Source organism: Cryptomeria japonica, chromosome 7 (genome assembly GCF_030272615.1).
Source record: "Cryptomeria japonica chromosome 7, Sugi_1.0, whole genome shotgun sequence".
Taxonomy (NCBI): Eukaryota; Viridiplantae; Streptophyta; class Pinopsida; order Cupressales; family Cupressaceae; genus Cryptomeria; species Cryptomeria japonica.
In genome coordinates, this window is record NC_081411.1 from 334436298 (window position 1) to 334453116 (window position 16819).

At 34.8% G+C, this 16819-nt stretch overlaps 1 protein-coding gene across 2 annotated transcripts in view; it reads left to right on the forward strand.

Moving 5' to 3' along the window:
• LOC131043065 (ALBINO3-like protein 2, chloroplastic) overlaps positions 1-16486 on the forward strand; it is a 230453-nt gene extending 213967 nt beyond the window's left edge. For both annotated transcript variants that reach the window (XM_057976409.2, XM_057976408.2), the window contains exons 13-15: positions 15778-15887; positions 16006-16127; positions 16240-16486. In XM_057976409.2, coding sequence (XP_057832392.1) covers positions 15778-15887; positions 16006-16127; positions 16240-16247 — 240 coding nt within the window. In that variant the 3' untranslated portion in view covers positions 16248-16486. The remainder of the gene's footprint in view (positions 1-15777; positions 15888-16005; positions 16128-16239) is intronic.
• Positions 16487-16819: the final 333 nt, after the last annotated feature.

Genomic DNA, 16819 nt, shown 5'->3' on the forward strand with positions numbered 1-16819 from the left:
GGTCATTTAAGTTGTTTCTAATTTCACCTCTAGTTAATGATTGTTTCTTTTAGAAACATCATCTTTGTAACTCTATTTAAAGGAGCTTTGTCTCCTTGATTAATTGAACAACATCTATTCTTTGAAATCCATATGCTTTTGCATCTGTATTAATCAGTTTCTTGTTACCAGTTGACAGTTCTTTGTTACTGGTTGCTTGGACCTATTTTTTGTGATCTATCGGAACCCCTTCCGAAGCTTGCGGAGCCTTGAGCGTTGATTACAATGTTCCTTGGCATGTGGCCGACCTTTTTTTGCGATCTACACTTCATCCTTTGAATTTTTAGGATGATTCTCTTGGCGGAGGCCGACCTTGTTGGTTTTACACGTTAGGTCTTGTTCTTCGGATTTTGATCCCTTTTTGGGCTGACCAGATTCCCTTGGGTCGTATATATCATTGTAATTGGGCATTAGAAGGCAGCGAGAAGTTTAGAGATAGAACCTAGAAGATAGATCTTTAGATTCAAGGTCCCGGTTGCGCCCTATTTTGTATGTTCTAGTAGGCCCGTGTGTCAGTTTATGTAACCCGGACGATTACCGGTTGATTGTATTCAGATTTCATGATATAATTCTATCTGTTCCATATTGCCTCCATCATCTTCTTGTGTTTCCCTTGTGTTTAGTCTTGCTGACCGGTTAGGACAGATCTCTTTGAGGTTTCTCGTACCGGTGACTGCATCAAAATGAGTTCTCATCTCCCTTTTGTATCTCATTTCTGGGAGTCACAACTTCTCATTTCATGCCTTTTGATCATTTGTTAACTTAATTAAATTTTAATTATATTTAGTTATATTCTTCTATATTTTAGTTTTATTTTAATTTTTATTCTTTTGTTTTTCAATTTTGTTATTATCATTTAATATTAAATTCTATTCCAGAGTGGGGACATTACATGATATGATAGAGAGCTATATTAGCATTAAATTCAAGCCATTTAGCCAAGAATATGGATTATTTTTTTCTAGATAACTAATTTACAATAACCATTTAAATGATTTTTTGGAGCAAATAACCAACCAATCTTCACAATAACAATTTAGGTTTGCAGAAAATCAAGATAAGAAGTAACACCAAATTAATCCATGATAAATTAGACATAAAATATGTAGACATAGTGAGATAAAATTTAACTTTAGAATATAGACCATTTCTTTGTCATATCAACAAAATCTTTGGATGGAAGCCTCCCAAAATAAAATAGATTTAGCATTTTTATTTTGTTAATTTTAATTGAAAGGTCCTTGTGATGTGCACATTGAAAAAATTATTAAACATTCAACGTAGATAAGTAAGTAGACACAAAATTAAACCATGTGTGACAACGTATTGACAATATTGATAGAAATCCTAGCATATAAATATAGATAAAATTAAATCATGATGAAGTAGACACAAGTTATGAAGTGTGAACAGTAGGCAAAGATATAACCTCAAAATATAGACCATTCACTTGTCATAACATTAAAATACTCTCTCTTTGTTTTATTTAATCTTGTTAATTTAAAATGAAAGATCCTTCTGATGTCCACATTGAAAATTTTATTTAAGAATTTTTTCATCTATTCATATGCATTGGTTGAATTTTATATAAATACTATTCATATGGCATGAATTTTATATAAACACTCTCCTTGGATGGAAGCCCAACGAAAATGAGATAGATTTAACATTTTTTTATTTTTTATATTGTTAATTTAAATTGAAAGATCCTTGTGATTTGCACATTGAAAATTTAATTTAACAATCTATTCATCTATTTGTATGCTCTAGTTGAATTTTATATAAATAATACTTATATGGAGTCAAGTTTATAGAAGGTATTTGCAACAGTGTTACAGCAAAAAAACTCTACCTTTGACTCAAATGCATTGCTTCTTGACTCGCTAAAAATTTGCAACTAGTTGTGCCTTCAATGCATGTCCCGACGAGCTCTTGTTTATAGTTGTGAACAAGAATTGGATGATAGAGTTTGCCATTTTGGGATTGCCACATTTTTGCTTGTTATCTATCAATTGGCATGAATAGACAACTGATTTTTTCAATTTTAATTGATTGTAATTTGGTTGGCTTCACCAAAATTGTTGGTTATTTTTTTTGTCTTCATTCTAGTCTCTATATGCTTTCACCTTGCACACATCGGGAAGTTGGTGATTATTGTTTCATTCTAGTTTTTGTATGCTCTCAGCTATGATTTAGTTGATTGTAATTTATTTTTTCGAGTCATGAGCTATAAGTATCATGCTAGGAAGTTTATGGAGCAAAACCCGATGTACTCAAGCTATGATCTCTCTTTTTGACTTATTCCAAACATTTCCACCTATAGGGATGTCTTCCGCTAGGTATTGCAAATGATTTTGGTCCAATATGATAAATATGTAAATTTTAATCAGATTTATATGAATAGATATTTTAAATCAAAAAACTGAAGTATAGATCTCAATAAAGAATGAATAGACTTCAGAATAGTTTTATCTATTGGATCACTGCTAAGTAATTACAAATTCGAATTGACAATCTGAAATAGTTTCAGATTGTAATACATATAAGATATCTGTTTGTATATATATATCAATCATGCACTGTGAATTTGAACTTCGAACTGAACTGCTATCCTTATCTTCTGTCGATATTATTTTCCGATCTGCTATATCTTCTAGACGTCTATCTAATAGCAAGCGTATAATAATAAATACGCCATCCACGGGGTCTTCAAGGGGTCGTGACTATTTGCACGAAATGGTGGCCACTCGTAGTTTTCATGCCCATAGACATTATGAACTGATTCATTAATGAATAGATATTGTAATAATAATCAATTGGTTAATCATAACCGATCTTCAACCAATAATTAATAAGCTTAACTAATGTCATCGATGTTATTTGCAATTCGATTGACAATTAAAATGATAACTTGCGATAATATAAGAGATAGACAATTACAAGTGTAATTCGAAATTAGTAATTAGAAATAATATATATACTTGTAATTCGAAATTAGTAATTAGAAATAATATATATATATATATATATATATATATATATATATATAAAACAGAAATAGTAGTTTACTAATTACTAACAGATCTAAAGCAGAATTAGATAAACAAGACAAGTAGTTGCAAAGTTCAAATGTCAAAGGCGGATAGGCAAATATGACATTTGAATTTGATTTATCTATATTAGATAATTTATAGAATTAACAAAATAGCCCAAAATATAGGCCGCTATATGATGTAGGAGCATCCTCAGTTGTTGGTAATCTTGCATCAACCAAAAATATATCCTTTTCAGTTTGTTCTTGTTTTGCGGTTTCTGCATTTTCTTGCATTTGCTCATTGGATCTTGCGGAGCTGGATTTTTCTTGTGAACATGATCATCTTCCTTTTCCTAAAACCACAAGACATTTGGATCATTTTCCAACAAGTTATCGATTTCGGATTCCGAGACAGTTTTCTGGCTTAGGACATCGAAACCGCTTGGACCTATTTTGCTATTGGAGAATCTTGCAGACCCTTTCTGTAGCTTGCGGAGCCCCAGTTCATGGATTTAAATGTTCCTTGGCGTGTGGCCAACCTTCCCTTTGATCCGCACTTCATCCTTTGGATTTTCCGGAGGATTCTCTTTGGCGGAGGCCCACCTAGTGGTTTTACACGTTTCATCATGTTCATCGTTGTTTGATTCTTATTGGTCCTATCGGATCCCTCTAGACCATATAAATCAATGTAATTTAGCATCCTAAATCATCAAAAGGAATATAGAAGACATATCTTAGGATTTAGAGGTCTAGAGTTGATCAATTATGTAATTAAACATGTATGTAGTAGGCCAGTGAGCCGAGTCTTGTAGCCCAGATGTTACCGGCCATTTGTAATCAGTTTTTATGATTTAATTCATTCAGTTCTGTATTGCCTCCATCTTCTTGTCTTGCTTTCGTTGTGTTTACTCTTGCTGCCCAGTTCGGATTGATCTCTTTGAGGTCCCTCCTAACCAGTAATTGCACCAAGTGGTATCAAAGCGAGATTTCGTTCCGCAGAATGTGTCGTCTTGAGAATTTTGTTGTGGGGTGGTAGACTCTGGATCTGTAATGCCCGCCAAAATACCCTAGAGAAATATAGCTAACTACACACTAATATTTTTTTTTCTTTTGTCTATCAATACAACACATAACATCACTAAAGCAATGCAATGAGCACACATCAACATTTAAGCATCATGAACATAAAATATTTCACTTAAACTATTAATCATTTGCACAAGCGGAATGTAGTAAATCATTACAACTATGTCCCTAGGGTATCTCAACGCCATTACTTATTCTACCTACATAAGCAATAACATTATACTCTTCTGATGAACAACACCTAATAACCTTAATCGTTAATCAAGCATAAGTGCAACTTATTAACTCCTATTACTCATGATATGCAACTTACTGAATCATTCATTCAATATGAGAGTCTACCCTTCAATGCAAAATTATTTTCCCTTTTACTTAGGTTCATTTTACGCACCAAGTCCAAATGTTCCTATTACCCTTGAGCAACCTTCAACTATTATGATCATCATTCTTAAACCAAGATTAACCTTTATCTATGCATTAACATAAGTTCCATTTACATTTAACATTCACATATTTATATATGATTCTATGTCCCTAGCATGTTCATTTCCTTATCATGACTCCTAAGTCCATAATGCAACAATCATAAGATCTTCCTTAATCACATAATCTAATCCACTCCAATAACAATTCATTACAAATCTATTAACCATATGAATTCAATTCAACACAACTTAAGATATGCTAACCTAAATCCATAACAACTATTAGCATCTTCCAATCAGAGTTATAGTCTTAATCCATAACAAATAATACAACCTAAATCTTCCATTAAGAACCTTCATTCAACACATTCATATGAAACATTCTTTTACAACCCAAGCTTTACAAGATTTCAATCTACCATTAGATCACAAGTGATGAGGTACAATGCAATAATTCCAAATCTTTTCAATCACAAATCCTAATCAAGTCCTAAGATATCTTCTACCATAATACATACACATGTTCAACTTACCAAGGGCATATCATTTCTCTTACTTTAAGCATTAACCAAAAGCATCATTCCTAAGCTATCACCATTATCAAAACATTGCATAATTTCCTTTTATCAAGACTCATCATGAATATCAATTGCATTATTATATTCCAATCCATGTCACATATCAACATCTCATGCACCCATTTCATTTTAACTATAAATGCATTACAATACAACTCAATGTTTCATCATTACAATCATATGCCGTATCTTGTGCTAACATTGGTATTAGAACAACAGTCTTTTCCATGAGCAAGGTTCTCTTATTACATGATTTCATTTACAACCATTACAAGATTAATTCATTACATAAATCATGACATCATTTACATTCTAGCTGCGATAATCATCCATAATCTATATAGAAGAAGTAGCCACATTCACGCGAGGAGAATCCAAAGATAGGGTTATCCCAATGGTAAAAAGCACCAACCACTCGACCATGTGGAACCAAAGGAACCACCCCCCGTGCTAGGAGATGACAGAAGGTCCCAACACACACTCTACACCTAGGTTGACACTTAAAACCAAAGGGACTAAACAAAACAAGGACTCTCAAGCAAGCACAAATAGAAACTTCCAGAGACACACAAAATAACAAGGCATCAATACATCTCAAGCAGGGACACGTAGGAGTGGAGTGTCATCACATGCTATCCTCCCCATAATACTGCCAACACAAGTCTTCAAGGCATAACATAACCTCGATAGACATGTGGAGCCATCTCTACCCATGAGAGAATCAAGGGAAATTTGACTTACCACCGTAGTGGTCTTCCCAAGCTTATCCTAAAACATCCTCCCTAGGATCAAGACATTGGGCTCAAATAATTATTTATTTTGTTTAGGTGAGTCCTAATTACCCAACCCATCTAATTCATTATTAATGTTATCACTTGTTTAACAATAGGAAAACTTCCAATGTTCCTTAGCGATCTAGATGGGAGGCTTATTAACTCTCTGCCTATCTCTCATGATCTCAGACATCACATGGAAGCCCACTCCCCCCAACATGTTCCAGAAACAACAATAGAAATAACAAAAGGCTTAAACTAAATGCAAATCTGAAAACCAAGATCATCATTATGCAGTTATAAACTAACACTTAAACATGAACATCCAAAAAGCCATAATAGCAAGTAAAGCAATCTTGAGCCTCATACTCGAAATAAACATCAAACCATAATAAGACAATCAAAACTATATTAACATGAATTAAAAGATAGCAGCAAGGCATATCAACTTGCTGGTCTAAAAGCAATAGAACAATCCTCCCAATCGTGGCTCATCAACATGAAGGGAGAAACTCATTAACTCTTAGGTAAGGTACATCAACTTACCAAGATGCAAAAATCACATAAAACTCTCAAATCAGATCAATATTAACACCATAAAACACCAAAAGACCAACACAATGCCTCTGGTACAAGGTCAAAGCCAAAAAAGTACAATACAGTTGACCTACTTGACCAAACATGAAAATAATGCATATTGGTGCATACATTTAGTTCTATAGCACATATGTCCAATCCTGTAGTGCATACACAGTTCTGTGGCACATTTGTAAAGTTTTGTGGCACATATGTCACAGAGACAAAATTCAACAGAAACAATCAAATTTACGAATTTAAATTAAAATTTACACAAGTAGAGATAAATCTTAAAACCAACTACACTGAAGAGGCCCAAAAAATACCTGTAAAGAGGCATAAACGAATCGAAATAACATAAAGTACAAAAGAAGATCTCACCAAAAATATTACTCAGTCGTAGGACCAAAACTTCACCCATAACTCACAAAAAGGCCAATACAACTCCTAAAATCTTCAATAAGCAATCAACAAGCAATGGAGAAACAATCTTCAATAACAGCAACCCACAACCATAAGAGACTTGCAGACCATTACATAGAAGGTACAATGCAAAACAAGCATTCATGGCAATGACCATTCCATGCACAAAATATTAAACTAAGAAACTATACAAAACACATCATAATATAAAGTATTTCCCCAAATATTTGCTTTGTAAACTACATAATCTGCATAATATGAAATTTATTCAACCCAAGCTCCCGAAAACAATATGCAGACACGGAGCATACAGAGAAAAGAAAACAAAAATAAAATACAAATGAAAAAAGCTCCAACCTGCAACCCGAGTGATGGAGGAAAGTTGTAGAAGCGCCCCAATCCAAATCCAGCAAAACCCCGGAAGCCAAAACCAAGTTCAAAGATCAAAAATTGCAGAAGAAGCCAAAAGAATGTAACCCGACAACACTCAAGCTCGAAAATAAAAAGCCATAAAACACAAAAACCCTAGCCACAATTCCACCCAATCAAAATTTTCTATTTTGCAAAATATCTTACCTACCCATGTTAGGTTATAATTTTTATTTCCCATTTCAAATCCAACCAATGGGAATAAGTGGTAGGTGGAATTAATATAAAACATATTTACAAATATATAAGTGGGATATGATATTATTTTATTCTAAGGTATTAATCCACCCCACACAAATAATAGACAAACTATATTAATAAACCATATGCTATAAATTAAATAATCCAAGTGGAGATTAATAAATAAATAATTCAAAAGCTCATAAGTAAATAAATAACCATGATGAATATTAAACACTAAATAAATAAATAAACCATAAACAATAAATAAATCACAAATATAAATTAAACAATAAATATTGAATAAATTATAATTCATCATTTAATAAATAAACATTAAATATCAAATAATTAAATACCCAAAAAGCCCAATCATCCAATAAATTAAATTAAACATTAAATAATCAAATAATTAGTCTCAACATTAATAATCACATTATCTCGCATAAATAAATAAATCAATAAACATACTCACATCACCAAGAAGACCAAGCTTACTAACTGACATGGTGAATTACGCCAAGACGTTGACGACTCACAGTGAAGAACTTAGACCTAGAGTATGTGAGGGGAACTTATGTCATCTCTGAACCACATATACCATTGGGATTTAAAGACATGCTCAAACTTGTGGAGCCAGGTGGAGTCGGTGTCTGGTACCTGCAAATCCTGCATCCCCAAGGCAACGATACAACATATACATATATATAATAACAAGAAATGATAGCGAATCTTAATGGCACATCCGCTCACAATGAGTGATGTGACATCATTCTTATCATGAAGACCTTCATACAACAATCAAACACACCATAAGATCAACTCATCATAGGTAACCATGAAATAGGGTCACTACATCTAAAACATCATCAAGTGCATGATCAGTATAATCCATCAGTAAGGCATGTAAAATCCATCAAGCATATGAATGCATATAAGATCCATCAACACCTATACTCATCAAATCACATGATCAATAATGATAGTACCATCATCCACATAGATCATCAAAATAACATATATCCACATAAGTCATCAGAGTATCATATGTCCAAATAATGTCTAGCATCATAATGTGTATCTGAAATATAAATAGAGTCACGATCGCAATCTAAAACATCATAAAACGACATCTATGATATGAATAGAGTCATAAGCAATCATCAAAGTATCATCAATATGTCTAAATAAGTCTAATCGATGCATAAATCAAAAGATAAACTAAGGAGGGACACTACAAGATCCGACCTGTAGCTATAGAGGACTGGCGTAAAGATGGCGCGAAGAGGAAATAGGAATGGTGGAGCGCATGCGAATGTAGACCCTGTTGTGATGGAGATGTTGAGAGGAATTGCGGCCCGGTTGGAAGCCGTTGAGACATCCCAAAGAAGAGGCCGACGTATTGAAGATGTGAGTGAAGATGAGGAAGAAGCATCCCTGACAAAACAAGTAGCAAACCATCAAGTATTGATCCGGATGAAGAGAGGTTCTTGAAGGTTTTGAGTAAAGCGAACACTAAACCACATTTTACCCCACCAGAGTATGGTGGAAAGTTGGATTGGGATGAATTAATGGATTGAATCTTAGAGATAGAGAAGTATTTTGATTTTGAGAACACCGTAGAAGAAAGGAAGGTGAAATATGCTTGTACCCGATTGAAAGGTCATGTGCCTCTTTGGTGGGAACATTTGTAGGTTGATAGACAGACAAAAGGTAAAGAGAAGATCAAATCATGGGAGCGGATGGTTGCCAAGTTGAAATCAAACTTTATGCCAGTTGATTATCAAGTAAATCTGTTCCGGAAGTTACAGAACTTGAAGCAGAAAGAATCCAATGTGAAGGAGTATACCGAAGCATTCTACAAGTTAAATATCAGATCCGGACATGTCGATGATGAGGTTGAACAAGTTGCGAGATATTTGAATGGATTGCAGATGCGTATACAGGATGAACTCAGTTTGATCAAGTTGCAGAGTGTTGAAGAAGCTTACCAATATGCTCTGAAAGCAGAAGAGAAGTTGAACAAAAGACATGAGAAGAGATAGAGAGGTAGAGGTGGAAGGTTTTCCAGAGGAAGATTTCAAGGAGGCAGAGGATATTCTGGAAGAAGAGGAACCTGTACAAATTAGAACAAGGAAAAGGAAGTAAGCAAAGATGGCAGTTCATACCGGAAGGATGACACAAATTTCTACCGAAGGAGAGAACCTGATGCCTACCGGAATGAGAGTTTTGGAAAAGATGATAGAAGACAAGACAAGAGAGTGTTTAGAGGAACTTGCTTTAAGTGTGGAGGAGAAGGACATTGTGCTTTCGAATGTAAGAAGACAGAGAACACTGGGAGAACAACATTGGTAGAAGAAAGCTCCACCAGATCAGCTAACAAATTGGAAGATGGAGAACTGTTGATGATGAGGAGAGTTTTATGTCATACTGGAGAAGATGAAGAGCCCTTGCAGAGGAGAAATTTATTCAAGATGTAAGGTATTCGGTAAGTGCTGTAAAGTAGTTATTGATAGTGGTAGTTCGGATAATCTTGTTTGAGAAGAAATGGTGAATAAATTGAAGTTGGAAAGATTGAAACACCCTAAGCCTTACAAATAGCATGGATTGAGGATGACCATAAGTTGTAAGTGAGTAGTGCTTGGTAAAATTGAAAATTGGGAATTATCATGATGAAGTCTTGTGTGATATTATGCCTATGGACATTTGTCACCTTTTGTTGGGTAGACCTTGGCAGTTCGATAGATAGGCAATACATGATGGGAGAAAGAACATATACACTATTGTAGCAAATGGGATGAAACAACCTTGTTACTCTTGGAGGAGCCTTTAAAGAGTGAAGTCTGTACGAATGCTAGAATTTGTTTGGTGGATGGAAGGAAATTACTCGATGGAATGAGACATGAGAATGTGTGCTTTGCCTTAGTTCCGAAGAAGACTAAGAACTTGGAGCATTAAGAACAACCGAAGGAAATAAAGGAATTGCTCACAGAGTATGAGAACATCATTTTAGATAATGTGCCTGATGGATTACCACCTGTGAGGAGTATCAGTCATTGCATGGACCTGATTCCCGGAGCTAGTTTACCTAACAAAGCTGCACATCAGATGACACCGACAGAGAATGAAGAGTTGAATAGACAAGTGCAAGAATTGTTGAAGAAAGGTTTGATTAGAGAAAGTTGAGTCCCTGTGCGGTACTAGTAGTGTTAGCACCTAAGAAGAATCGAGGATGGAGAATGTGTACTGATTCCAGAGCAATAAACAAGATCACAGTGAAGTACTGTTTTCCTTTACCTAGGATTGATGATATAATGGATTGTTTGAGTGGAGCCAAATGCTACACAAAGATAGACTTGAAAAGTGGATATCATCAGATCCGAATTAAGGAGATGAGTGGAAGACAACATTGAAGACAAATGAGAGATTGTATGAATGGTTGGTGATGCCTTTAGGGTTGACTAATGCACCAAGTACTTTCATGAGGTTGATGAATGAGGTATTGAAGAAATTCTTAGGTAAGTTTTTTATTATATATTTGGATGACAATCTGATTTTCAGTAAGATGAAAGAGGAGCATTTGTTGCATTTAAGACAAGTTTTGCAAAGGTTAAGAGAAGAAAAATTGCTGATAAACCTAAATAAGTGCACTGTCATGAAAGAAGAGTTGTTCTATTTGGGATTTGTAATATTTGCGGATGGATTGAAGATGGACCCTGAGAAGGTAAGAGCAATTGTTGAATGGCCTACACTGGAAAGCATTGGAGAGGTAAGATCATTTCATGGATTGACAAGTTTCTACCAAAAGTTTATCAAAAATTTCAATTCAGTTTGTAGCCTTATGACTGAGACAATGAGAGGAGATAGGAAAGAATTCAAATGGACAACCGAAGCAAATAAAAGTTTTGAATTATTGAAGCAGAAGGTTACTGAGCAGCTCGTGTTAGTTTTACCGGATTTCAACAAAGTATTTCAGGTGGACTGTGATGCAAGTGGGAATGCAATTGGAGCAGTATTGAGTCAAGAAGGGAGAGCAGTAGTTTATTTCAGTGAGAAGTTGAATGATGCTAGGAGGAGATATTCAGTGTATGATTAGGAATTTCATGCCATAGTTCAAGCCTTGAAGAAATAGAGACATTACCTGTTGCTTAAGGAATTTGTGTTGTATACTGACCATCGAGCCTTGCAGTATTTGAACAGTTAGAGTAAGTTGAACCAAAGACATATGAGATGGGTAGAGTTTTTGCAGAGTTACACCTTTGTGTTAAAGCATAGGAGTGGGAAATCAAACAAAGTTGCTGATGCATTGAGTAGGAGGAATCTACTGACAGAAATGAGAGTGATAGTATTAGGATTTGAAGAGTTGAAGACCTTGTATAAGGATGACCTGGACTTTGCAGAACCTTGGAAAACACGTAGAGAACCAGTTATGGTGGGGACAAAAGTCAGTGGTTGGATTATTTTACTCAGGATGGGATGTTATTTACCGGAGTTCAGTTGTGTATATCTAAGAGTTCTATGAGGGAGAATCTGATAAAGGAGAAGCATAGTGGAGGATTAGTCGAACACTTTGGTGTTGAGAAAACAATAGCATTGGTGAGTGAACATTACTTTTGGCCTCAGATTCAAAAGGATGTTAGGAAATTTGTGCAGAGTTGTAGAGTTTGTCAAGTTGCAAAAGGCAGTAGTCAGAATGTGGGATTATATACACTTTTGACGGTATCGAAGAGACCTTGAGAGGATATAAGCGTGAATTTCATACTTGGATTACCTAAGACACAAAGAGGGAATGATTCTATATTTGTGGTAGTGGATAGGTTCTCGAAGATGACTCATTTCATACCTTGTAAGAAGATATCAAATGCAGTGCATGTAGCTGACTTATTTTTCAAGGAAGTCGTGAGATTACATGGATTATCTAAGAGCATAGTTTCAGACAGAGACACTAAGTTTGTTGGTTATTTTTGGCGAACACTTTGAAAGAAGATGAAGACAGATCTGAAATTCAGTTCTACTTTTCACCCACAGACTGATGGGCAGACAAAAGTAGTAAACAAGAGCTTAGGAAATTTGTTGAGATGTTTAGTTGGAGAGAAGACCGGAAGTTGGGACTTGATTCTTGCACAAGCAGAGTTTGCCTAGAATAATTCAATGAACAAGAGTATTGGAAGAACACCTTTTGAGATTGTTACCGGAACCCACCCTAGAGGTATATCAGAATTGAGGGATATCAGTAATGAAGACAAGAGGAGTGCTGAGGCAAAAGAATTTGCAGATCACATGACGACCTTGCATACTCAGGTTAAGCAACATTTGGAGGATATGAACAAGTAGTATAAGGAGAAGGCAAATGAGAAGAGAAGACATAAATAATTTGAAGTTGGCGACAAAGTGATGGTGTATCTAAGAAAAAAAATATTTCTAGTTGGAATCTATAACAAGTTGTAGATGAGGAAGTTTGGACCTTGTAAGATCTTGAAGAAATCCAGTTGCAGAAATGCATATGAAGTGGAGCTTCCAGATAATTTGAGTATTTCACCTATATTCAACATTGCTGATCTACATCAATATCATGAACCAGAATTCAGTGAAGATAGTATTGCAGACTTGGAGAAGCAGTTGCCTTAGAAGGAATCAGATCAGATTGAAGATGTTTTGGACAGTAGGATTGGGCGTAGTACTCGGAGCAGTCAGTACAAGGAGTATCTTGTGAAATGGAAGGACAGACTGGTTGAAGATTCATCTTGGATTTCTCAGGCAGAGGTGGACCGTCTTGGTTTTCCTCTGACCCCAGCAAAGTGAGGGACTCACTTTTTTTCAACAACCCCGGATGTCTGATGTAGGAGCATCCCTAGTTCTTGGCAATCTTGCATCAACCAAAAATATTTCCTTTTTAGTTTGTTCCTGTTTTGTAGTTTCAACATTTATTTTTGCATTTTCTTGCATTTGCTCATCGGATCTTGTGGAGATGGATTTTGCTTGTGAACATGATCATCTTCCTTTTTCCCAAAACCACAGGACATTTGGATCATTTTCCGGAAAGTTTTTGATTCCGGATTCCAAGATAGTTTTCTGGCTTATGACACTGGAACCGCCTGAACCTATTTTGCTACTGGAGAATCTTGCGGCCCCTTTTCTTAGCTTGTAGAGCCCCAGTTTATGGATTCCAATGTTCCTTGGCGTGTGGCCGACCTTCCCTTTGATCCGCATTTCGTCCTTTAGATTTTCCGAAGGATTCTCTTTGGCGGAGGCCGACCTATTGGTTTTACACGTTTCATCATGTTCATTGTTGTTTGATTCTTCTTGGGCTGACCGGATCCCTTTAGACCATATAAATCAATGTAATTTAGCATCCTTAATCATCAAAAGGAATATAGAAGACATGTCTTAGGATTTAGAGGTCCGGAGTTGACTGATTCTATAATTGAGCATGTATGTAGCAAGCCAATGAGCCGAATCTTGTAGCACAGATGTTACCGGCCATTTGTAATCAGTTTTTATGATTTAATTCATTCAGTTCTGCATTGCCTCCATCATTTTGTCTTGCTTTCGTTGTGTTTACTCTTGCTGCCCAGTCCAGATTGATCTCTTTGACGTCCCTCCTAACTGGTGACTACACCACTATAACTGCATCTATCTACCATGATGTCCAGGCCATCACTTTCATTTATTTTGAACTTATTTTGTGATTCAAGAGAGTCTACCTCTTTTGATTTTTGTTGGATATCATGAAAATGCAATCAAATGCATCTTGGTCAATAATGGTTTTGGCTTAACATTTGTAGCATGATTTTCTTTCCAAAGATTAATGTTGAAGCCTATAACTTGCAAAAAAGAAAAATGACATTACAATTAAAGGGTTTGATGATTTATGGTAGGAACACATTGGTACCACTATATTTCCCATCTCAAAATATCTCACACTAGATACTCTTTCTATGTGGTGCTCATTTGCATATTGTCATAACATCCTTTTAGTATGCCCATGGAATTCCTATGTGAGTGGTCTCTTCTACCCTTCATCAGTCTTTGAATTTTATGAACAAGAAATTGTTGATGTCATTAATGTTGATGAAGATCCTTTCATAAATGTTAAGCTAGTCAAATCTGATAACATTATCATCCCCCAAACTCAATTGACAACCAAATAAACCACACTTGAGGACTCACCTCTATCCAGCCATCCGATTTCACTGTCACATGATCATGTACAGGAGAGATAAAATTAATCCTGTCCATTTGAACATACGTCCTATATTAATAGACCCACACAGCTTTGGCCAGCCACCTCAACCCTAACCTACTCCACTCGTTACCAACTCTCATCCAACTTTTATGAAGGCAATAATAATTCTAAGATGTATACCACTGGTAACACATCCCTTGTTATTTCTTCCCACTCCAAAAATATTTTGGGATTGGCCTTTCTATTTTGCAAAAAAAGGTGGATAAAAAGGAAAAAGCCATTTTCCTCATGAAGATGGTATCCAGTCCTCAAGTATGGCAGTTGTGAACAGAAGAAATCACATTTGTAAGTCAAATATTGGCATTTCTTACTGGACTTGATTTCTTTGAGATTGGTTGGTGAGGTTTGATCCCTTGGCATACCTATCTGGTTTATTCATGAGGGAGCTGTCCATATATGGTTAGTTATTCTTATGCTTTTAAAACATGTATATAAAATATTAAAAATGCATTATCTTTTATATTTTCACAACAAAAATGGTGCACCTATGTAATGAAGTGAAAAGAATACGCTTATTTTAGTGGCTAAGCATCTGCATCTACAACTAGTTACTCTTTTCATTATCAGTTTCATACTCTACCAACCAATTGGCCTTAGGGAATTTGAAATTTCCTAAAAATTTCAGTTTATTAAAATTCTCTACCCAATCTTAAGCTCTTGAATTCTTTCCAGATATGCCTTAGGGAATTTGAAATTTCCTAAAAATTTCAGTTCATTAAAATTCTCTACCCAATCTTAAGCTCTTGAATTCTTTCCAGATATGCCATTCTTATATCATTATCAGAATTTTCATTTTTCGTTTTAGCTTGCGTAAACAAGGATAACTTGAAACATATATCAGATATAATGTGTCTATTGACATGAAGCACGCGAAAGGTACATTTGTTTGAATTATCATCTACATGACAATAAATTGGTTCCAATTCACAATTTCTTTTTTGAGTTACATGAAAGATGAATTTCTTGAGTTAGCAACTTGATTATACAGGAAAAGATGGTGGAAGCAATAGCACATTTAAGAAAAATCACAGCACTTGAAGAGCCAGCAGACCCTAAGTCTAAAGATCTTTATTATCGAGGATTGGTCCTTTTAGCCAGGTGTGGAATTAATGTTCATATATATAGTAAATTTAAACGCCATTATGTTCGGATCCTATTAAGGCACATGAATATGATCTTATGTAATTTTAAACTATTTTCTTTCTTGCTATCTTAGCATTTTATTTAAGGATGGCAAAAAAGAAGAAGCTGCACAGTATTTACGAATAGCTGCAAAGTATGATCCTTCAGTGAACGTTTATTTGCAAGAATGTGAAGAAACTAAGGACATTGAACAAGGTAAGTTTTGTTGTACTATTGTTTATAAATTATAGAAGAAAAAATTAAATTATAGTCATTTGACCGTTTTATGAAAATTTACAGAATAACTCAAGGATTATATTTTATGCAGGTCGATAACTGCCCTTCGATAGTACTGCATTTGAACACGAATCAACTCCCTTACTTTTTGGATCTGGTTGTGGTTTCTTTGGTATTCAATGATATTAGGAGTTTATACCTAACAGAATATATGATTTTCTATCATATCCCAACTCGTATTGTTTAATTTATGATGTTAGTTAAGCATGTTATAATGTCTCTATTGATTAAATGATGAAAATGATGCAATAAATATGAGAATTGTATTTTTATTATGATATTGAACCAAGCTACTAACAAGAAAAGCTAGTGTGAATGTTTGCAGGCTTGTGGAAAGCGAAATCTGGTTGAGGTAGTGGTATGAAGGGGAAAACCTACGCACACTAGTGTGATAAAGAGAATTTAAGATTTTAAATGCTTCTTAGCGCATTTAATAAGTCTATATCCATATTGGTATTAGTATTGTTTTTCTTTTTCATTATTCGTTTATTTAGTAAAAGAAAATATTATATATGACTTAATTATCATTTTATTATTAACATTAGAAATAAAAAATTAATTACATTCTTTATTTAGAAGATATTTTTATATTTATTTAATGATAATAATTA